Below are 22,258 nucleotides of genomic sequence, written 5' to 3' on the forward strand. Positions count from 1 at the left end.
CGGAAGCTTGGCTCACTCCACCTCAGAACACGCCTGAGTCACCCTGTCTCCTCCTCGGGCCGGCTGGCAGCCCCGCTCGGCACGGAGGAGGCACGACGATGCCACCACCCTCCCCACAGGGCAGCTGTGCCCCGAGAACGAGGCAGCACTTACAGAGGCTCAATGCCTGAGGAAGGGGAGCTGTTCTATACGCCCCATCCCGCCCCACAGCCCTGGGCCTCAGGTTCTCCAAGCTCTGCACAGGGCAGTGCTGGACGCCTCAGGGCCGGGGCCCGGGCCCGCCAGGGGACACCCCTCACGTCAGCACCCTGAGGCTGACGTGGAGTGGGGTATGTTCCCCAAGTGCCACCAGAGACCAGGATGAGGAGCCTGGCGCTGCTCCCCGCAGGAGGGTGGCTGTCCTCCCGCATAGGGAACACGGCTTTAATGACAGAAGCCGACCATCACTTTCAAATTGAATCAGACCTGATGTGAATGGTGCAGCAGCCGCTGAAAGGCCCCGCCCCCGCCAGAGCAGCCGCCGCTGGCCGTTGGCGCGTGGTCCTTCATGCACGTGGGGCACGGTCTTCGTTAGATCTCGCCTTACGAAACGGGACATCCTGCCCTGTCCGCCAACTCCCCCCCTGGACCTCAGACTCACTCTCAAACACCAGGGACAGAAAAGACAGCCCTTGCGGGGGACGAGCCAGCGGCTGAGCCTTCCGGGCAGACGGATGTGAGCTGTCTGCCACCCTGTGCTGTCACGGGCTTGGCTGCCCGGAGCCCCACGATGGCGCGGTTGGTGCCATCGCTCCGGGAATGCAAGCACCGCCTTCTCTGTGAAGTCAGGTCCCCAGGAAGCCCACCACCTGGGACGCCCCTCTGGCAGCCTCCTGCGCCTCCTGGGGCCCACGGCGAGCATCCCGGACATCCAGACATGCAGATGGGCCTCGACGGCGCCCGGCGGACAGCGCCCCCTGGGGCTGTGCAGGGCGCTGCCTGCGTCCGTGGTCCTGCTGGCTCTGTGTCTCGTGCTCATCACAGGGTGTGTCTCGGCACCAGCGGCCCGAGACACTTCCAGCTCTCATTCTTTGCAGCCACCGCTCCGTGTCATTCCACAGGAAGGGCAAGAAGTGGATGCCACCACCACGGGCAGGCAGTGGCCTGGCCAGCACAAGAGCCTCATCCCTCTAGGGCAGGTAGGAGCCGTCAGTCTCGGTCAGGGAGATGCGCGTGTCTTTGCTGAGACCAGTCATGGATGTCTCCGACTCAGCGACGTCTGGGGAGAGGCTGGGCAGGCTGGGTGCGAGGCCCACCTTCCTCCCACACATCTGTAAGTGCCAGGCCCTGCCGGTTGGCTGGGTCACAAGTGGGGTGAAGACACAGGCCGCCCCAGCAAGCTGGCGACTCAGGGGCGCCTGGAGCCCCTGGCAGCGGGTGAGGACAGCTGAGACTCTCAGAGTCCCCTTCTTCCCGCTGGGTCCCAGGGTAGGCCAGCCTGGTCCTTCATGCACCAACACCTGCCGGCTGATACCTGGCCATCGCCTGGGCAAACCACCTCACCTCCCTGGCCTCGTCTGTGGAGCAGAAGGAACTGGGCAGGAAAGCCACACGGGGTGGCAGGAGAGCCGAGACTGCGTCACCCAGTCCTGGCAGAAGTGCTTGCTCCCTCCTTCCCATTCCGTCTCCTGGGGCAGCCACTTCCTCCCTCAAGGCCTCAGTTTCCCCACTCTGCAAAATGGACAGCGCTGCCTCCTGAGGTGATATGTCCAGTGAGACCATCGGGCTGGTCCCTGCAGGGCGATGGGCGCCGATCGGCCCTCCACGAAGTAGCCGCCTCGTCCACGGCTGGGGTCTCGTGCCCGGCACCAAGCCGCGCCTGGCATGTGGGCGCAGGGGCTGGAAGGTGGGCTCTGAGCAGGCCCTCCTGAGCACCACCTGGGTCCCCAGGGCCCACACTGGACGCGTGGCCTGGCACCAACGTCTCCCTCTCTCCAGCTGTCCTGCCTGCGGAGGTGAGTGGCCAGGAGCCGCCAGCCGCTACTCCTCCCCTGCCCCCAGCGCCGGGACTGTCACTGTGATTACAGCTACTACTTCCGACATAAGACAGGTCCTAGCGGCCGCGGGGCGCTGAAACCCCCTCCCGCATGGGGCGTCCTTCGGGCTCCGGCCTCTGGGAGCGGGGAGAGAAATGAACCTGGGCGTTCCCTGCGCGCGGCGGGGCAGGGGGCGGTCACCTGCCCCCAGCTGCCCAGCTCCCCCCACCCCACCCCCGGGCCGTTCCACTGCGGCGGCGGCGGCGCGGGGAGGGCGCGGGGCGGCGCCGAGATGGTAGCGCCGGGCGCCGCCCCCGCCTGTCGCCGCCGCCGCCGCCGTGCGCTCCTGCAGGATGGCGCGGGCCAAGCTGCCGCGCTCGCCGTCCGAGGGAAAGGCGGGCCCGGGGGGCGCCCCGGCCGGCGCCTCGGCCCGCGAGGAGCCGCACGGGCTCAGCCCGCTGCTGCCGGCCCGCGGCGGGGGCTCCGTGGGCAGCGACGTGGGCCAGAGGTAGGGGCGGAGGCGCGGGCCCGGGGACCCCGCGCGCCGCCGCGGGGAGGGCTTTGCATGTCCGCCGCTTGCATCTTGCACGGGCTCCGCTGGGCTGCGTCTGCCGCGTTGCCTGCAGCCCCGGGTGGTGGGGGGACGGCCGGGGTCTCCTCTCCGAACCCCAACGCGAGCGCCCTGACCACCCGGAGCGTCTCCAGCCTGCCTTGGGGACCCGGTGGTTTCTCCGCTCGCTCCTGCTCTTAGAGGCTGAGCACGGTGGGCCCGCAGGTAAGACAGGGGAGGAAGCAGGCAGCGACCTGGGCCTTAGGCCAGGTGGCTCAGTGACCGCAGCCCAAGCCTCAGCCCACTCATGTCGGTTCCAGTGGCTGCTGGGGGGAAGGCAAGGCCGGACTCTGTGTCCCCACCTCAGAGGTGAGCAGCACGGGGAGGCCAGGGGGCTGGAGGAAGGCTGCACGGCAGACCCGAGCTGGCCAGGGCTCAGGCTCCCTGGGGACTAGGGCCTGGACTAAGTGGCAGCCAGTGCAGGAGGCGAGTCCCTGGGAGGGGACCCCTTGGGCACGGGGCAGTGCAAACCCTCTCCAGCCCTTCCGTGAGTGCGGGCAGAGCACAGCACCCCCATTTCATGGACGAGGCCACCGAGGCTCCGTCTACAGCACTAACCAGCCAGCAGCTTCCCTGTGCCGGGAGCCCCACGAGACCCCACCTAGATGCGGGGGAAGGCGATGAATCAGAGCCGCCCGGTGTGGGCACGCGGTGTGGGCACGCGGCATGAGTGTGGGAATCTGTGCCGGGCAGAGAGGGGCAGCCCGGCCCTCAGGGAGGAGCGGGGAGGTGGGCAGGGGCTTTCGGCAGAGGGACCAGCCAGGACAGAGCCCGGGGAGCAGTGCCAGGCCGTGTCGGAGTTGGGACAGAGGGCTGGCGGAGACTCGGCCTGGCAGATGGCAGGACCAAGGATGCCGGGGGAGCCTCTCCCCTGCCCCTCCCACCTGGCTGCAGCCTGGTGGGGGGCTCCCCGCCCTCCCCACCCTCCTTCACACCCTGTTTCCTGCTCCTCAAAGCCCCCTGGGGAAAGGCTGCTGCCCATTGGCAGGAGGAGACTGCTGAGGCCAGATCTAAGTGCCTCTCACAGGCCGCAGCTAGTGGCCAGACCCTGGACAGCAGGGAGGCGGGTGCTGGCCAAGGCCCTGGGGACCAGATTCCTCTCCTCCATCCTCTTCCTGGACACTACTGGGGAGGGTGATTCCAGAGGCTCTGGTTACAGTCAGCCTAGCCCCTGGAAGGGTTTGGCTCCCTATATGTCCCTTTTCTGCAGGGATGACCTGAGCCTGCAGTGCAGCATGGGAGCTGCAGCCATGGGGCTCCCTCCTCCAGGAAGCCCTCCCCACATGCCCCCATCCTGTGTGGACCCTCCCCATAGTCCCCCAGCAGCTCCTGAGGTACAGGGTGCTGTATGAGCCCCTTTTGCAGAGCAGAGAGGAGGGGGCTGTCCACGGCCTCCGGCGGCCTCCCTCCCTGGGCGCCGGTGCGTGCCGCACGGCCAGACCTGAGCAGCAGGGAGCCACGGCAGGACCCTGAGCAGAGGACTTGCAGGCTTTGCTCCCTAGGAGCACGGGGCTGACGGAGCTGCCAGCGGGACCAGACCAGGGAGATGGTGTCCTCTGTCCGAGGGAGCTGGTGGCCGTAGCTCCTGCAGCTGCCCCCGTCCTGCACACCTGGCTGTCTTCTGGAGCCAGGCAGAGTCAGGGCTTGCTGAGCCCAAGGTCACCAGGGTGGCCTCACCCCTGCTGGGGAGGCAGTGAGCAGAGGGAGGGGTCTGCACTGCCGCAAGGGACTGAGCCACAGGGACGCACCTGCCACCGACCCCATGCACCAGCCCCCGGTGCACCACAGCCCGTCCCCCGGATACCGCGGGCCAGCCGATCCCCCCACCTCCCTCCAGCTGAGGCTCTCTGGGCTTGGAGCCCCCGGATCTTCTCTTTGCCCCCCGCCCATGTGAGGTGGGGTTAGAAAGCGTGACCCGGGGTGGGGTGGTGACCATAATGCGAGAGCTTTCGAGCAAAGGCCAGTGACGGAGAGGCTGCCCATGCAGTGGACTCCCTGGGTGGAGCAGGGCCGGCCAGGGCCCCTCGTGTCCCCAACAGGATGCTGCAGGCCTCTCCCCTCCCAGGGGCTGCTGGGTAGCCTCACACCTGACCGGGCTTCAGCGCCCAGTCCGCTGACCTGGATGGAGGGACTGAGTGGAGGGTGGGGTGGCAGGCAGGCGGGCCGGAGGGCAAGGATCTGGTCCCCGGAGGGGACGCCTGGGGGAGGCTGGCAGGCATGGTGGTAGCCTGCGTGATGGAGGGCTCAGGAAGAGCTAAGACGTGGGGTCCCGGGGTCCGAGAGCCGGGTGTGGGGAGTGGCCCGGGATGGCAGAGTTTGGGGTACCAGGAAGCGGGGCCTAGGCTGGGGATCGGGGGGCCCTCCTGTGGGTGTGGATGGGCCCTCAGGGAGGCCAGAGGCCAGGACAGAACTCTGAGGTCCCTCCCGAGGACACAGGCAGAGGTCAAGGGGGTCCTCAGGGCAGGAGAAGAGAAAGAGGGTCCCGGAGGGGGATGGGGAGGGTGGAGGACTGGCTACCACCAGAGGGTGGGGCCTGTGAGCTCCGCCATCCACCATCCATGGTGTCTGAACACAGCCCCCACCCCTCCCACACCCGTACCCCACCCCCCTTCCATTGGGTCGTCTCAGGGGTGGGGCTTCCTGATCCTGGACCCTCACTGGAGGGGACACCCATCTAAAGAGGGGGACTTGCTCGGGCTGTGGGGCTGGGTTGTGGGGGCGGAGCCTGTGGAGGTGGGCGGGGCCTGGGCCGGGCAGGGCAGGGACAAGTGGAGCAGGACCCTGGCCCCGCAGTGAAATCAGCTTGAGCCCCTGGCCGGAGCTGCAGGACAGTTGCTGGGGTGATCTGTCCCTCCAGGGCCCCCTCTGAGCCTGGCTGTGTCTCTGTCCACCTGAGACAGCCCTGGAGGGTCAGGGTCCACTTCTGGGCGCAGGACCCTCGAAGTTTCTGTGAATTAGGGGTGCTCTGGGGAGGGGAGCAAGGCCTGCCAGCTCCCCACTTGACCAGCCCAGAACCAACTGCCCACTCCGCACGCCCACACCCGGCCCGAGGTGTGCTCTGTCCCCTCTGTCCCACACCTGCCCCCACTCCCGGGCTCGGAGCCCAGCAGCCTCTGTCTCGGCCCTTGGGGCCCCACCCTGGACCCCGCCCCCCGCTTCTGCCTTCCTCCCAGGACCCCTGCGTTTAATGTCACATGTCAGCGGTGACCTCGGGCCTGACAGAGCCCCGACCCGCACTCCAAGCCTGCTCACCTGCTACCCTAGGTTCAGGAGAGGCCCTGGGACGTTTCCCCGTTGGGATCCCTCCTCCCCGCAGATCCACACTGCACATGGCCCCCTCCCCTCCTGGAACTGGGGCACTGTCCACGCGCCCCGTCTCCTCCCCTCACAGCCCTCAGCCCCTCTCCTGGTCCTGCTGCCAGGGGCAGTGGTCCTGCCACGCCCTGCTGCCACCGTCACCGCAGCTCAGAGCTGGGGCAGTGCTGGGGCCAGCCAGAGGGCAGCTGAGAGGACAAACGTGCAGTCTGCCAGAAGCTCCCAGCAGCCCCAGGCTCCGGCCCAGTAAAGGCCCGTCTTCCCTGCTCTGTGTGGACAGCCCCCACCCGGCTGCGACCCCGCCCACCCAGGCACCAGGGGCTGGGGGTGGGCATCGGCAGGTGGGCGTGTGCCTGCCGGCAGCCCCCTCCTCCCCGCTACCGCCTCCTCAGGAAGGCAGTGGTCCTCTGTGAACCTCGGTATCCTCTTCTATGGCGAGAGGGCCCTGTGGTCCTCCAGAGGAGCCGCCCCCAACCTCCCTCAGCCTCTCGCCCCGGCACTAGCCACACCCACCTTGGTCTCTGGCTGGGAGAACCCTGGGCCAGGCTACCACGTGTGTGGCTGCAGGGCCAGCAGAGGGGGGCACCGAGGGATCCCCCAAGAAGCATCAGCTCCCAGCCTCGGCCTGTTCTCGGGCTGTAGAGGGCCGGACATGGGAGTGGAGAAGTGGGCGGGGGGAGGAACAGGGCCCTGGCTGTTGCCTCCAGCCAGGTGGCCCCATGTAGGGACTGTCCCTGACTGCCCCTTCCCGGACCAGACCCCGGGGGTCACTGGGTGCCCGGGCCGGCTGGGGAGGAGCCGGGACACCGAGCGCTCGCCCAGCTTGCTGGTCGGTACCCGCTGGCTTGGCTGAAGCCCGGAGGCCTGTCCCTTCCCTGCAGTCATCCCGCTGTGGCCTCAGGTGTCAGGGCCGGGAGGGGGGTGCATGTGCTGCTTTCCCGGGCACCGAGGGGGCCAGGCCTGGTCAGAGCCGCACCAGCAGTGTGGGGTCCCCCTGCGGATACCTCCACCGTGCCGGGGGTCAGAGTGTGCGCGCGTGGGCGCACCCCCACTTCCCTGGGACCGCACCCGAGCCTCCCTGCTTGTCTGCGCCGCCGCCTGGCCGGGAGCCCAGGCCCCACGCCATCAGCGCGTCTCCCGTGTTGACGTGTCCACTCCGTGTCTGCCCCCAGGCCTCACATGGAACATTTCAGCCTGGACTCCTCCCTGTCTCAGTAAGTGCTTTGCAGGGGGTGGCCGCAGCGGGCAGACAGTACCCTCAGACCGGTGGACCCCGGGAGGAGCGCCATGTGGACTGCTCCAGCCCTGGGGGAGAGGCTGGCAGGGCGGGCGCAGGGTGTGGCTGGCCGGCCCCTCCCTGCGGCTGCTGCTGGGGGCGGGGCTGAGGTGGCCCCCAGGGGAGGGGCCTGGGTGCAGGGATGGGGCTGTCCAGAGGTGATGCCCCACGGCCCCCTCCAGTGGTGGCGATGAGGACAGGGCCCTCGCCACAGTGCCCATGTGGGGACAGGCAGGCGGGTGACGGCTGGGACCTCGGGCCTCCGCCCACCTGGGCTGCCTGTGCAGGCGCAGGCCCACGCGGGCTGGGCCGCCTCCGCGAGACCCCGCGGGCTTTCCCTGGTTTCACGAGATTTAGTCAAGCAGAGGCCAGCTGTGGGGGTGGCAGGGGCAGAGCCCCTCAGAGCAGCCAGGTCCTGGCGTGTTACTGGGGGACCCCACCTACCCAGGCCACCAACTGGGGCCCACCTCTTAGTTTCATGATTTACTTCGGCAGCGGCGGCGGCAGCCATGGCCACCGCCCCTCCAGCCTTCAGTGTCCCTGGCCGGGTTCCCCAGGACAGGGCCTGAGGCCCTGGGAGGACACTGACCGTCTGCGGCTGCCCGAGGGCCGAGGCTGCCCAGGGTTGTCGCTGGTAGAGCGGACGGACATCCGGGGCTCGCTCCGTCTTGTGTGCGGTGGGCGCCCCGCGGGCTGCCGATGGGGGAGGCCGGGGCCGGTCAGCTTCTGTTCTGGGGAGTTGCCGCCCCCCCTGCCTGCCCCCTGAGCGTTCCCTCCGTGGGTTCTCAGCTGCCCTGCCCCCTCCAAGTACTGAGAAGGGGTGATGACAGTGGGGGCCACCCCAGTACTCTGTGCCTCCAGCCCAGCTCTTCTGGCCCACAGATGTGGGCCGCACGGGGCAGGACGGAGTGGGCCACGTGTCTGTCCTCGCCTGGGCCCCTGGGCGGCTCCTGGGCTGGCGGCTTCTCAGAACGGCCGGCCTCGGGCTGGGCCCTCTGCTCCCCTTGCTGCTGCCTCTGCGGGCTGGCGGGCCATCTCCAGACGCCCTCCAGAGAGCCACCGGCCACGGCGACAGACCAGGGCGGGAGGCAGTGTGAGCTCAGCCCGTGTGAGTGTGCGGCTCTCGTGGCCTGGAGGGTGGGCCTGGCCGGCTGGCCCCATGTTTGGAGTGTCGTCCCTGGCGTGTCCTGGCACAGGCCATCTGTGCCAGAGCCACCGGCTAGGAGTCCCTGGACAGCCTGCCCCCAGCCTGCTGGTCAGCCCGGCGGCAAAGCACGGAGAACTGCAGCCCCCGGTCTCTGCCTGGCCCACTCGTCACCGTGGGGCAGATGTCACCCGGTGTGGGCGCAGGCAGGCAGCAGGCCTGGGCCCGTCCAAGCACAGCAGTGTGGGCATGGGGCTGAGCTGACCCTTTGGCCCCTGAACATTCGGGAGGCCCGGGCCCCGTGGATGACCTGGCCGGGCTCAGGCCGCAGTGGACCTGTCTCCGTGCCTGTAGGGTAGGGCTGACCGGAGCCCCGTGGGAGTCACCGCCCCTGGCAGGGCTCAGCGAGACAGCCCGCCAGTCTGCCCAGCCTCCACTCGTCCTTACCCCCTAGGAATGGCTCACCTCCGGGGACGGAAGGGTCAGGGCTGAGGACCTTCCCAGAGACTGGGCTTACATTTGGCCTGTCCAGTGCTCGGGACTCATGACCTGACCCAGGGGTACCCCAGGGGCTGTCTGCAGTCGGGCTCCCCAAAGTCTCCAGGCCCACGACCAGGCCTGCCCACAGCATGCCCACTCTAGACCTCCCTGGGCCCTTGGCAGTGGGCAGTGGGCAGCAGTGGCCCTTCCAATGTGCCCATCTGCCCCACTGGGTCCGCTGCCGAATGCATGAGTGAATGAGAATGGACACAGGAAGTAGCCCCTTTGCTCCGCCCTTGCCATGGTGGCGGCCAGTGTTTGCAGGCCACTCACTGTGTGGACCAGGGGCCCCGGCTCCCCGCCCGGCCCATGCTTTCCTCACTGGCTCCGCCACAGAGCCTCGAGTCACAGCCGGGCTGGCCGCGGGGGAAGGGGGCGCCCACACCGAGGGCCGGGCGTCCGCTGCATCCAATCTGCCGTCATACCCATGGATGTACGGTTCAGGGACTGTCTGCTGGGTGACGTGAGCGATGGGTGCGGGCCAGCGTGGGGGACACATAGGCCACGATGGCCCTGATCGCTGGCACCGTCTGAGCCGATGGGTGTCAGGCCCCCAGCCAGGTGCTTGGGGGTCCTCTCCACTAATCCCCCAATGAAGACGGATGTTTAGCCGAGCGCCACAGGGGAGGAGCCCGAGATGCACAGCGGCTGCTTTAATTTGTCTGTAGTCACAGCACGCGGGCCGGGCGGTCCCCTCGCTGCGTGTTCCCCCGAGGCTACAGGGACAGGCTCGTGTCTGGCCTCTGACCGCCAGGCCAGACCACTGTGGCCGGCGGCCCAGCCTGCTGAGCCGAGAGCACGTCCTCATGCGGGCTGGCCTGTGCGGTGAGCCGCGGGGGCTGTGGGGCCAGGCAGCTCCCCAGTGGGTCCCGGTGCCAGCCGTGTCCACCCGGCAGCCACCCGAATGGAGCCGAATCACGCCCGTCGCCTTATGCGCTTCAGGGGAAGCGGACAGTTTGTAATTGGCTTTCTGTGGCCGCACTACGAGAAGTGGGCAGCCACGGTACGTGAAGAATTAAAGCGAGCAGCCAGGCTCGACCTCACGGCCCAGGCCGCCCGCGGCCTCTCCCACGGGGACCCTGCCTCTGAGGCCCAGGGGCACGGTCCGGACGGGGTAGGTGAGGCACCACGGCCAGCCAGCACTCACCCTGCCGATGGCAACTCGGGTCCAGTCCTGGGGCACAGGGAGGGGCCGGGGGACCGGGCAGCAGAGACACACGGCCCGACTGGTTGCAGGCCAGCGGTCCTGACCCGCACGGCCTGGCAGGGGCCTCAGTGGGCAGGGACGCGTGGGGTGGGCCTGATGGAATGGGGTGCTGGGTGTAGTTGGGGTTCCTGGGGGTGGGGCCGGGAGGGTCTCCCGAGGCAGGAGCCGCCAGTGCTGCTTCTTGGTGTTTGCCTCGGTTGCCAGCTCTGCCGAGTTGGAACTAGAGAGAAGGCGGGGCCGGCTGGCAGATGAGAGTGGGGTGAGGCCTGTGAAGGCCAGATAGAGGGCCAGCCAGGGAAGCGCCGTAATGTGCGGGCATGAGGACTCCCCCACTGAGGCTTGTGACAGCAGGAGAGAATAAGGCGTGCAGTGGGGTGTGCTGGGGTGCAGGGGTATGCTGCAGTATATGAGTGGGGTGTGCTGGCAGTGCAGGATATGCTGCAGCATAGTGGGGTGTGCTGCAGTATAGTAGGATGTGCTGGGGTACAGGGACATATGCTGCAGCATAGTGGGGTGTGCTGGGGTGCAGTGGGGTGCACTGACAACTGGCTCTGGTTTGTACACTGCTGATCTGTGGGAGGCCTATCCTGCTGCCCCAAACCCAGGAGCTCAGGCGTGGCCAGGTAACGAACCTGCCCCAGGAGCTGAGACTGGGGAAGGGCCCCGAGCACCCCCACGTCTTCTGGGCCCTTCTCGAGCCCTGTGACCAGCAGAGACCTCTGTGGCCCAGACCAGGCCTCCAGGGTCCCACCGGCAGCCCAGCTCTGCCTTCAGATGCTCAGCCCCTCTGTCTTCCATGTCACCATCGTGGCACAGAGCTGCGGGCCAGCAGGCAAGCACTGTGCCACCCCGCCTGGACGGGCTTGTGCCCCACCCCCCACAGTAGCTCCGAGGGAGGCAGGGCTGCCTCCACGTGACATCTGGGTAAGGTGAGGCACAGAGCATAACCTTTCCGACCCCAATCCCCGGGGTTGTTGGTGCCTCTGTGTCATCACGGGGGAGTCCAGTCCACAGCGACACCCACAGGCTGGCCTTGCGGGATTCCTGGGACCGTCCTGCCCACGAGGGCAGACGCGGCCTGTGACGGAGGGTGCGAGAGGTCATGCATGGGGGTGGCCAGTGCCAACCCAGAGCAAGGCGGGCCCAGCACCGGGGCGTGTGCTCCCTGTGTCCGGAGGAAAACTGCGAGACCACGCCTGCCCAGGGCCCAGCTCCCTCCGTCCACCTGTCCTGCTGTCGACACGAGTTCTCATTCCCACGGGGCATCAGGCCCTCACCCGCCAGCATGCCGGGCACAGCCGCCCGTGTGTGGGGCAGCGGGGCAGTGATGCATTGCCCTCAGACCCCACGTTACCCGGGAGCCCAGATGGCCCTCTGCACCCCAGTGACATGCTCTCCCGAGTCCACTGCAACCTGTCCCCAGGACACCAGGAACCTGGCAGGGGCTCAGGGTGTCTGGGGATTGGCCAGGGGTGCATGAGCCCAAGGGACTGGGGTGCATATGCCCGACTGGCCTGCAGATGCAGTGAGCCTCCGGCATAGCCACCAGACAAAGCACTGACCATTCGCTTCTAGAACATTCTCTGTAGATAATATGGAGCCCCATGCCAAGAGCCACACGGGGCATTCAATCCTGGCGGCTGGCTGTGACCATCGAGGCCGAAGGCCCATGAGTGGTCACCTCTGAGGGCCCTGGGTGCTGAGGAGGTGACCGCTGTGGCACCCAGGTGTGCCCAGTGGCTTTGGAAGGTCCAGCGAGCAGGTCTGCCCGGGCACGTGGGCACGCTGGACTCTGGGGCCCTCCCGGGCTCAGGCGGAGGCACTGACGGTGCTGCCGACGTCCCTCTGTCCTGGGCCCTGTGTGGTGGGAGGTGCTGGTCGTGCGGGGGCTCTGGGCGCGTCCCCCACCGAGCCCGCTGGTCGAAGCCCTGCGCCTGTCCTGCTCCCCAGGGTCCAGGTGGAGTTCTACGTCAACGAGAACACCTTCAAGGAGCGCCTCAAGCTGTTCTTCATTAAAAACCAGAGATCCAGTGAGTGGGGCCGGGGCGGGGCCAGCCAGGGCCCAGGGGCGGGGCCAGTGGGTGGGGCGGGGCTCAGGGCGGGGCTCGCCGGGGGCGGCATCAGTGTCGGTGGGTGGTGGGCGCCGGGGCCACGGCAGAGGCCCCTCATCTGGGCTACATGCTGCCTGCCACCCAGCGGGAGATGGGACCCAGGACCTGTGGGGACCCTGTCCCCTGCTGGAACTAGTTGAGCTGTGGCTGTCAGGGCACCAGCCTTGCCTCTCCCTGTGACCCCCTCCCCCTACAGGCTCTGTCCACCAGCAGGAGCTCAGCCGCTCAGACCCCTCCTGGGGTGCCGGGTGGGGTGTGGAGGTCGTGCCCCTGGGTCCTAGCCCATGGGTGTGCTCCCCAGACCCCTGCTGTCCTGCCCCAGGGAGCGAGCGGTGTGGGAACCCTCTGCTCCCACCTCTCAGGGTGGCCCAAGAGCACCCCCACGATGCAGAGCACCCGCTGTCCTCTGGCGGGGGGCGTCCTGAGTGTGGAGGGAGGCTGCATGGGACCCCAGGTGGCCCGAGAGCCCTGACCCCTCACCCCCGCAGGCCTGAGGATCCGGCTGTTCAACTTCTCTCTGAAGCTGCTCACCTGCCTGCTGTACATTGTCCGTGTCCTGCTGGACGACCCGGCCCTGGGGATCGGATGGTGGGTGACCTGCGGGCTGAGCCTCTGCTGGGGCCCTGCTGCCATTACAGAGGCCGGGGGAGGTCTGCGCCCAGGGCCTCGGAGGGTCCTTCCTTCTCCAGAGTGACCCCTGTTCCAGGACCCGTGCTCAGGATCCTTGTGGGCAGCGCGGCTTCTTCCCCGGAGGCTGGTGGGACCCTCCGTGCCCCGCTCGCCGCGGTGGCCCCGGTGGACGCCGGGCTTGCCCACACGGGGCAGGGCTTGTCGCCAGTGCAGCCCTTGGAGGCCCTCCACGCCCCCCGCTCCCCCACGCCGCCGCCTTCGCGGGCTCCGGACGCCGGGGACCTGGCCGCGGGATACTGGGCCATCGTGCGTGTCGTGTCCTCTCCGGACATGTGTCCCCCCTCTTTCTTGGGGTTTCCTCAGCCTCACCGGCAGCTCTCCAGCGGGTGTTCGTTTGCGCTGACGCGTTTCTAACCCCTGGGGTTCCGGCTCCAGGCGCCGGTTCTCGCTGCAGACGGGCACTGCCTTCCCGCGTCGGGGTGCCGCCCCCCCCTTCTCTCGTTTGCCCCGGTCAGCCCCTGCTCCTCCCGAGCGCCCGCCGGAGCGTCTGGCCACCCTTGGTGCTGTGCGCCTGGGGTGGGCACTCCCACGCCGAGGGCCTGGTCCTCGCTGTCACCTGGGTGAACCCGTCACCTCTCTGGCTGGCCCACCGAGCAGATCCTTCCTGCCTCTTTCCTTGAGGGTGAGGCCGGGCCTGGAGACTTGCTGTGCCAGCTCGCCCGTGCCCCCCATGTGCAGTGGGACCTGGCACCCCCAGGCCAGACTCCTTCACCCTCTCCTGAGGACAAACCTTTCATCCTCACCCTGTGGGGAGAGCAGGTCCCACCATGGTGGTTTGAGAAGGAAAACTGGGGTCTCGGACTGGTTCCTACACCATGTTCCTGGGTTTGTCCCACCTTCCGCCACTCCCCATGGCTCTTGGGCGTTTGGTTCCATGTCCCCATGGGACCAGGTCTGTTTTAGTCATTGCACAGCATCTGGCACCCGAGTGGGTGGGAGACAAATGGGTGGGTGAGGGTCTTGGTAGATGTATGGATAGAAAGGGTGGATGGTGGATGGTGACAAATGTAGATGGATGGATGGAGGTGATGGTGGATGGATGGATGGGATGGATGGTGGATGATGGATGGATGGATGGATGGTGGATGGATGGATGACAGGGATGGGACAGATGGAGGTGGATGGAAGGATAGACAGTGGATGAATGGATGGCGGGCGGATGGTGGATGGTGGATGGTAGATGATGATTGGGAGGATGCTCATCCACTTCTGTGGGCATTGAGTTTGCAGCAAGAGTCCAATAAGGCTCAGCGGGCAGCGGGTCAGTTGAGAGGGGAGGGCACTGCCCGTCGCCATGGGCTCTGTGAGAGAGATCCCCCTGGTCAACAAACCTGGCATTGGTTAAGGTCTGGGGCCGTGATGGGATGTCTGCCATGCCTGCTGCCTTCCCAGCAGCTCAGGAGGCTTGTCCTCAGGAGCGACTTAGGCACGTGCCTCTTGGAGTCAGCACCGTGGGTGGGAGCCAGCTTCTCTCCCTGTCTCACGGGCATTGTCTGGCTTTGTCTGTGGCGTCTCCAGCCTCCAGGAGCCATCTCCGGCCATGCACAGCCCTTTCCCAGCAGCCTGCCATGGACCCTGGGGAACCTGGGTCCTGGGTGCACCTCTCACAGCACCGAGGGTTGTCCTCCTAGTCCAGCCTGCCCCGCCTCTGTTAGAGACCCTGGGGGTGGGGTGGGGCTGCAGGGCGGAAGCAGGCTGCCTTATCCAGTGCTAGAGCGCAGACGCCCTTTCAAAATGTGGAGGGTTGGCCCTGGGTGCGGAGAGGGTGCCCCACAGTCCCGGAGCCCGTAGCAGCCCCGGGAAGGGCCCTTCCAGGAACATCGCTGGGAGGGGCTGTGGCTGGGCCAGCTCTGTCTCTTCACAGCTGGGGCTGCCCGAAGCAGAATTACACCTTCAATGAGTCGTCCTCGGAGATCAATTGGTGAGTTCACACTGGCTCCTGTGCAGAGGCTCAGGGCCGGGTGGACAGAGTCCCCGTGGACAGGTGCCAGCCTCAGCCCGGGAGCCCCTGGGTCCCTGAGGGCATGTCCGACCAACCCCGGGCCAGCTGAGCCGTGGACAGCACTGGGGGTGTCCCTGTGAGGTACCTGAGGGCTCGGGAGCCATTTAAGAGCTAGAAGTGTCACCTCAGGCTGGCCCAGCCCCTTGCTCTGTGATGCACAGGTGGGGAGAGGAGACCCCGGGACCTTCCCGTGAGCGAGTCGCTTCTCCAATTCGTGACGCTTTTAGCAAAGAAAGCGAGGGCCCCAGTCGAGCACTGAGAAGTGAGCCCTGAGCACCCAGGGGTGGCCCAGAGGTTAGGACGTGTCCCTGGGGCTTGGCCGTGTCCCCATGCGGCCCATCTCCCTCCTGCCTCCAACGCCCAGATGGGGGACTGCCCCCCCTCACGCTCCTCCTGCCCCCAGCCTGGCCCAGTGGCCCCAGGTCCTTCCGTCCTCACAGCAAGCTCCACCCCACAGCAGCCCCACAGGGAAACCGAGGTCAGGGGCATGGGAAGGTCGCTGCTCAGCACCCGCCCCCAGTGATGTGCCTAGGAGCCCCACCCCCAGGGGCCAGGGAGAGAAAGGGGTCCACTTGGACCCCTGGGGCCTTGGAGCCTGCAGCCCTGCTGTCGGCAGCCCTGCCCTGGCCCATAGGCACCCCTGCTCAGCCTCCTTTCCTGGGGCGTCTTCCCTTCCCTCCGAGCTCACGCCCAATCCAGGGGCAAGCTGGTGCCTTCGGTGTGGCCTGGGCAGCATCTTGGGTCATGGAGTGCATGGGGTAGGGATAAATTTGGGGGTCAGGAGTATGGGATGGGGGGCTGGGGAACTTTGGGGTCAGTGGAGGCATGGGGCGGGGGACGGGGCAATTTGGGGTCAGGGAGGCTGGGGTAGGGGGATAAATGGGGTCAGTGGAGGCATGGGGGTGGGGCTGGGGGATGCCCACCTAGCTTTACCTCTCCTCGGCACCTATCCTGTGGTGGGAGGAAGATGGTTTCAGGGCGATCTTCAGTGAGGGGTGGGGTGGGTGGGCTCAGCCTGGGTGGACCTTGACCCCTCCCCAGCCCTCCCCGGCCTTCTGCGGTTCCTCAGCCATCACCACCCACCCCGCCTCAGTCGTTGGGCCACACAAGCTTCCGGAGACCACGCTGCCCATTTATCTCAGCGTTACAAAAGGAGTGCCCCAGCCCTCGCCCTCGTCCCAGCTCCCCAGCCCCAGCCCCTGGCTCCCCTGGCACTGCCCGCCCCTGGCCTGAGGCTGGCCTGCCCTCCCTGCCCCCCACTGCCCTTGGCCTCCAGGGCAACATCTGGGAGCAGATCTTCCAAGTGCCCTTCGTCCTGGAGATGATCAACACTCTGCCCTTCATCATCACGGTTCGTACTTCGCCGACCGCCTGAAGACGGGGCCGAGGCACCCGACCCCGCCCCTGACCCGTGTCCCCCGCAGATATTCTGGGCGCCCCTGCGGAACCTGTTCATCCCCGTGTTTCTGAACTGCTGGCTGGCCAAGCACGCCCTGGAGAACATGATCGTAAGCGAGGCTGCCACGCCGTGGGGGGCCCTTCCCACCGCGCCCCGGTGCGGGACGCGCAGCTTGCCACACCCCGGGCCTGGTCTGGCAGGGCGCTGGCCTCTTCCCTCGGTAGCCCGGGTGTCAGTGGGCCTCCCCCTCCCTGGGGAGTAAGTGGCTGCGGGGGAAGGAGCCGGAGCCATCAGAGCCCGGGGCCCCAGAACCAGGACCACGTGGCCACACGGGAACTGGGGCCACGGCAGACCGCCTGCCGAGGGTCTAAGCAAGGTCCGCTTTGCACTGTTTCCTCCCCAGCCGCAGCCCCTCCAAGCCAGGCCCCTGGCTCATCCTAACTGCTCAGGTCTCAGGTCTCAGGTCTGGGCCTCTGGCCTGGGTCCCGCCCTCTCTCCCCGCCCAGGGGTGGGGGCAGCCCGCCCCTCCCCTTCCAGGCACTGTGTTTGCCGCTGTCGTGGGAAGGGCCTGGGCCCCGGGGTGGTCCCCGGCTCAGCCACGTCTGTCCCTCGCCCCACAGAACGATTTCCACCGGGCCATCCTGCGGACACAGTCGGCCATGTTCAACCAGGTTCTGATCCTCTTCTGCACCCTGCTGTGTCTGGTCTTCACCGGGTGAGTGCCGCCGCCGGGGAGGCCCCTCACACCTCACCCGGAGTCACACAGGGCCGGGCGCCTGTCCTCAGGCAGAGCCAGCCCCTGTGACCAGGAGGTCAGGAAGGTCTCCGGGGCCAGATGGCGGCCCAGGGGGGACCAAGGACTGGAGTCAGCTCCGCGGCCAGAGACTGGCGAGTGGGGACCCTTTGGCTTGAGGGTCGACTGAGAGTCAGGTCAAGGAGCAGCCAGAGTGAAAGGTGGGGCACCTGGCACCCCACATCTGCCCCTGCTCCCGCCGAGGTGCCGGTCACCACCTCCTAGCCCCCAGCAAGGACGCCACAGGGCCATGTGCTTCCTGCCTCCCCTCCCCCACTCGTCCCCACACAGACCTCAGCACCAGGTGGGGCGTCCACAGGGTGATCCAGCCCACTCCCTCCCAGCAGCCAGCGAGTCCACTGTGACCAGGCGTGGGGGTCCCAGGGCACCGCTGCGTGCCGGCCCTCAGCGTGTGCCGTGGCCCCAGGCCCTGCCATCAGCTCCTCCCAGCCAGTCTGGGGATGGGGACTCGGGGTCGGGCGTGGGAAGGAGATCCGTCCAGCGCGGCTGTCTGACCTCCTGGGTGAGGATGAGGCCTTGAGGGCTGGGGTGGCCTGCGGAGCTCACAGCCTGGAGCCACGCCACCCCCATGACCCCAGGCCCTCACTCACCCCGTGCAGCTCTGCATCCGAGCTCCGGGTGAATTTTCCAGGGCCTTGAAAGAGCCATCAGGCAGGAAGGGACAGCCCAGGGGGAGCCCTGCGTGCTGGCTGTGCCGGCTCCGGCAGGAAATGCTGGCCAAGCTGGCCCAGGCAGCGGGGGCCTGTCGGTGACCGGGGCCCTGCGCCTCTGGGTGACCCGGTGACACATCGCTCAGTCTCTGGGTGGCCGGAGCGCAGAGGCGGCCGCGGCCCTGACGGCCGGGACTTGCAGGACCTGTGGCGTCCAGCACCTGGAGCGAGCCGGCGAGAACCTGTCCCTCCTGACATCCTTCTACTTCTGCATCGTCACCTTCTCCACGGTGGGCTACGGCGACGTCACGCCCAAGATCTGGCCGTCACAGCTGCTGGTGGTCGTCATGATCTGCGTGGCCCTCGTGGTGCTCCCGCTGCAGGTGAACCCCGCTCCCCGGCCGGCCCGGCAGGAGCGCCCCACTTCTCAGCACACCCTCCCCTGGGCCATAGGGCGGGTCTGCCAGCTGGTGAGGCCCACGGCCGTCGGTGCGAGCCCGGGCGGTGGCGTTCTCGCCATGGGGAGTCGTGGGTCTCCGGGTGCCATGGGCCGGCTTCGTCCCAGGACCTCGAGCGGGAGGGGCCCGCAGGGTCTCCTGGGGCTGGGAGTCAGGATCCCCCAGCCTGTGTGGCAGCAGCTGTTAGGATGATGTGGGCACACCCCAGCTGCTTTCCCGTCACCTGTCACCAAGGCCAGTCTGCTACCTGAGTTTCAGTGGGGGCAAGACCCTAGCCCAGCCCCCACCAGTGGTTAGAGATGATCATCGGAGGCCTGGAGAGGGGGCCAGCTGGCTCCATGCCCCCCGCGGGGCCTCAGTCTGCGGGAAAAGGCCCAGGGAGCGGGCTGGGGCTTTGCAGGGGAGCCAGAGGCCGAGGGGAACACCTGGCACGTGGAGGGAGCGGGTGGCGGCCCCTCACTGCCGCCACAGGAGGCCAGTCACCCAGGGCTGCTCTGCCGACCCTGAGCTCGCCCCCGGCCCCCCCCCACCTTGCAGCTTGGAGCCCTTAGCCCCAGCCAGCACCCCGTGCTCCCTGCTCCCGCCTTGTCCAGAGCACAGCCCCTCGGAAGGCCTGCTCCGTGTCCGGGACGCCGAGGGCACGGAGGGCGCTGACCCGCAGCCTCGCCCAGCGAAGGCTGACACGCCCTCCCTGCACCTGGGCCAGCGAGGGCCTGGGCTGGACCTCAGCCGGAAGCCGCGTCCTGCCCGCTCCCTCCACCCCCACAGCCACCCCACACGGCCCTGGCAGAGCCCCCTCAGGCCACCGGGCCCCGGGCCCCTGGGTGGCGTGCTCGCCTTCCCCGGCCACCTTCAGATTCCCATCTCGAGTTGTATTACGTATTGTATACAGTTGTGTTTTCTAAGTTGTACTTTTAATATTTTTTAGATTTTTAAATTACGCATTTTTCATTATGTTTTAAGTTATGACGTTATAAGTTATAAACATAACTATTTTATGTTCTTAATTATAATTATGTTTATATATGTTTTTGTAAACTTAAGCTTACATTTTTATGTTATCATCCCAAACCCTTTCAAGCCTGCAAAGTAAGTCTGTCCACCTCGAGAAATGCATCAGGACAGAGAAGGGTCAGTCTGCCTCCCGCTCCCAGAGGGCAAGTCCCGGGCAGGGGTCCATCCCCCAAATGTGTGCCCCCCACCCGCCGCCGGGCCGATGACGTTTTGGACCCCCCCGCCCCGCCCACAGGCTGTGCACTCCCTCCTGAGTGGCCGCAGGTGCCCTGGCCCCATGCTCCTGGCGAGGGCTCCTCACAGCCGCTCTGGGCTGTAGCACTGCCCCTTCGGCTTGCCACTGGCCTGGAGGACAGAGAGGCCTGCAGGGCCTGGCATCGGGCACACGTCCCATCGCTGAGGCTGGGGGCCGATCAGGACCAACGATGCGGCCGGGCTCACTGGGGCGGCTTCCTGCCCCCTCCTCGTGAGTCTGGACACACTGAGTGCGTGTCAGATAGAGAGGGACGGCCCCGGCCCTCCTGTTCTCCCAAGGGACTGCAGGCACCAGTTAGCACCCTGGAGATGAGTAAAAATGACACAGTGCTCGCTCAGGAACGTCCCTCCCGGAAGGACAGCTGACAGCGTCTTCCGGGCGCAGGGCTGAGTGTCCGTGTGGTGGCTTCATGCAGTGGCCACAACAAAGCACCACGAACGGGAGGTTTACAGCGACAGACCGTACTCTCTCCCGGTCTGGGGGCCAGAGTTTGGCACCGAGGCGGGCAGGGCCGGTTCCTCCTGGAGGCGCTCAGAGAGCCCACTGCAGGCCTCTGCGACTTCTGGCGGGGCCAGCCATCCTCAGCGCTCATGGCTGTGGGCCCGCCCTCCAGTCCCTGCCCCCATTGTCACTCCATGGCTCTTTCCTGTGTGTCTCTCGGTGTTTCCCTTGTAAGGAAGCAGCCATTGGATTTAGGGCCCATCCTGACCCTGCCTGACCTCATCGTAAACAATGACTTCTGCAAAGATCTACTTCTAAGCTGGGTCGCATTCGGAGGGTCCGGTGGATGTGAATTCAGGGCTCACTATTCACTCTCTGCAGTTAGGTCACTTAGCCCTCACCGCAGCCCAGACTTGCAGATGACAGACTTGAGGCTCAGAGCCACACACCTGTGGCAGGTGAGGCTTGAGGCCAGGGTGCGTGCCGTCAGCCCCGCCCTGCCCAGGCCTCAGGGATCACGCCGCATGGAGCCCGTCCTGTGCCTCGAGTCCATGGGGTCTTGTCGCCGGAGCCCCGCAGGTGCTCGAATTCAGTGCGACGACCTCGTTTCACCGGCCAGGGCAGGCGAACACCGAAGAGGCTGCTGCCACCATTCCTTGCACGCGTGTGCAGTGAGCGAGTGGCCTCAGTGCTCGGGACAGAAAGGGCCGAGACTTTCGCAGGGTCGGGCTCCCGCCTGCCGACGTGGAGTGGGCGAGTCTGGACAGGGAGGCCGTGGAGCGGCCAGCACCCTGGACAGCTCCACCGAGCCCCCGCGTGTCACCCGCTTCCTGCTCTCCCGGTCATTTTTCTAAGTTAAAACGACTCCGCACAGCCGAAGCTGACATCCGGAAGTGTGGGCCGGGTGGACGGTGCTCCCAGACCTGCAGCCTCGAGTCGCCCGCACCCTTGCCATGGGCTCGTGACCGCAGGCGCCGAAAGTGTCCCTTCGCACCAGGAGCCTGGATTCTGAAGTCTGCAGCTGAGACTTTCCTAACACCCTTTAGTGCTTCTCCAAAATGGGTCTTGGGTGGTGATGGAGACCCAGCGTCATAACTTCCCGGGTGTCCAGAGTGCAGGCTTTGGCGCTCACTAATGGTCACTTGGCCTCCTGGGACCGGGCGCTGGACATGCTGTGTCTCTCACGCACCAACTGCCACGTCCACTCGGCTTCTGCGTGGCCCCCACGTGGGCTGTGCCGTGCACACCTTGTTTCCAAGACATGGTCAAGACAGGGCTTCATCTTTGCCCAGCCTCCTCGGTCCTGTTCAGGCCTCTGCCCAGCCGCCCTCCTCCCCTCGTCCCCCGCATGAGCTGCCAGCACCCGCCCCACTCCGCTGCCTGGGACGCTACGCTGCTGCCCCATGGAAGTGGCCCCACCCCACAGCCGGGCTCCAGGTGCATTGCCCAGCGCCCTCACAGCCCCCAGAGCCCATGCACCTGACACTCACCGCTCTGCCCTGCAGTTTGAGGAGCTGGTCTACCTGTGGATGGAGCGGCAGAAGTCGGGGGGCAACTACAGCCGCCACCGGGCCCAGACGGAGAAGCACGTGGTCCTGTGCGTGAGCTCCCTCAAGATCGACCTGCTCATGGACTTCCTGAACGAGTTCTATGCCCACCCCCGGCTGCAGGTGAGGCCCCGCCCACAGCCATCCAGGACTGCCGCGAGCCCTCCCCGGGGTGTCTTGGCTCTGGGGCTGGCCCTGTGGGCGACCCCGGCTCTCCGCCCAGAGCTTCCCTCACGGGGAGGGCCGTGGAGCTGGTGGGTGTAAATACACCAGGAGGGTGGGGCAGGCACCTGACGCCCACCTCCATTCCCTGCCTGCAGGACTATTACGTGGTCATCCTGTGCCCCACCGAGATGGACATCCAGGTTCGCAGGGTCCTGCAGATCCCCCTGTGGTCCCAGCGGGTCATCTACCTCCAGGGCTCAGCGCTCAAGGACCAGGACCTCATGCGGGCCAAGTGAGCCCCGCCCCACCCCCCGCCTCCCACGTGCTTGCTGGGGTCAGCTTTCCAGAACTGCCCCCTAGTCCAGCGTCTGGGGCAGGTTCTGGCCAGGTTCTAGGGGAGGCTCAGAGGGACGGGCAGGACACTCACTGCTGCTGTGCGTCTGGTGGGAAGACTTGGCTGTGGGCAGGTTTCTTGTAAAGATAAGCTGACAGTGACTTCAGGAAAGAAAGCCTGAATTCTTAAGTGGAACTTTCCAGAACGTGCCTGGACACATGCTGGGACACCCCGGGAGCCCCCCTTGTCGTCATTTCATTCCGCCGTATC

General features: G+C 66.9%; 1 protein-coding gene across 1 annotated transcript in view; it reads left to right on the forward strand.

Annotated features, from left to right (window-relative positions):
- Positions 1-22,258, forward strand: part of KCNT1 (potassium sodium-activated channel subfamily T member 1) — a 59,102-nt gene that overhangs the window by 18,057 nt on the left and 18,787 nt on the right. Inside the window, exons 3-12 of the mRNA XM_039858861.1 lie at positions 12,058-12,137; positions 12,707-12,806; positions 14,773-14,829; positions 15,314-15,388; positions 16,093-16,261; positions 16,335-16,418; positions 16,930-17,024; positions 17,976-18,156; positions 21,448-21,612; positions 21,810-21,946. Of these exons, the coding sequence (XP_039714795.1) occupies positions 12,058-12,137; positions 12,707-12,806; positions 14,773-14,829; positions 15,314-15,388; positions 16,093-16,261; positions 16,335-16,418; positions 16,930-17,024; positions 17,976-18,156; positions 21,448-21,612; positions 21,810-21,946 (1,143 nt within the window). The remainder of the gene's footprint in view (positions 1-12,057; positions 12,138-12,706; positions 12,807-14,772; positions 14,830-15,313; positions 15,389-16,092; positions 16,262-16,334; positions 16,419-16,929; positions 17,025-17,975; positions 18,157-21,447; positions 21,613-21,809; positions 21,947-22,258) is intronic.

The sequence above is a fragment of the Pteropus medius genome, unplaced genomic scaffold (genome assembly GCF_902729225.1).
Source record: "Pteropus medius unplaced genomic scaffold, Ma_sr-lr_union100, whole genome shotgun sequence".
Classification (NCBI taxonomy): Eukaryota; Metazoa; Chordata; class Mammalia; order Chiroptera; family Pteropodidae; genus Pteropus; species Pteropus medius.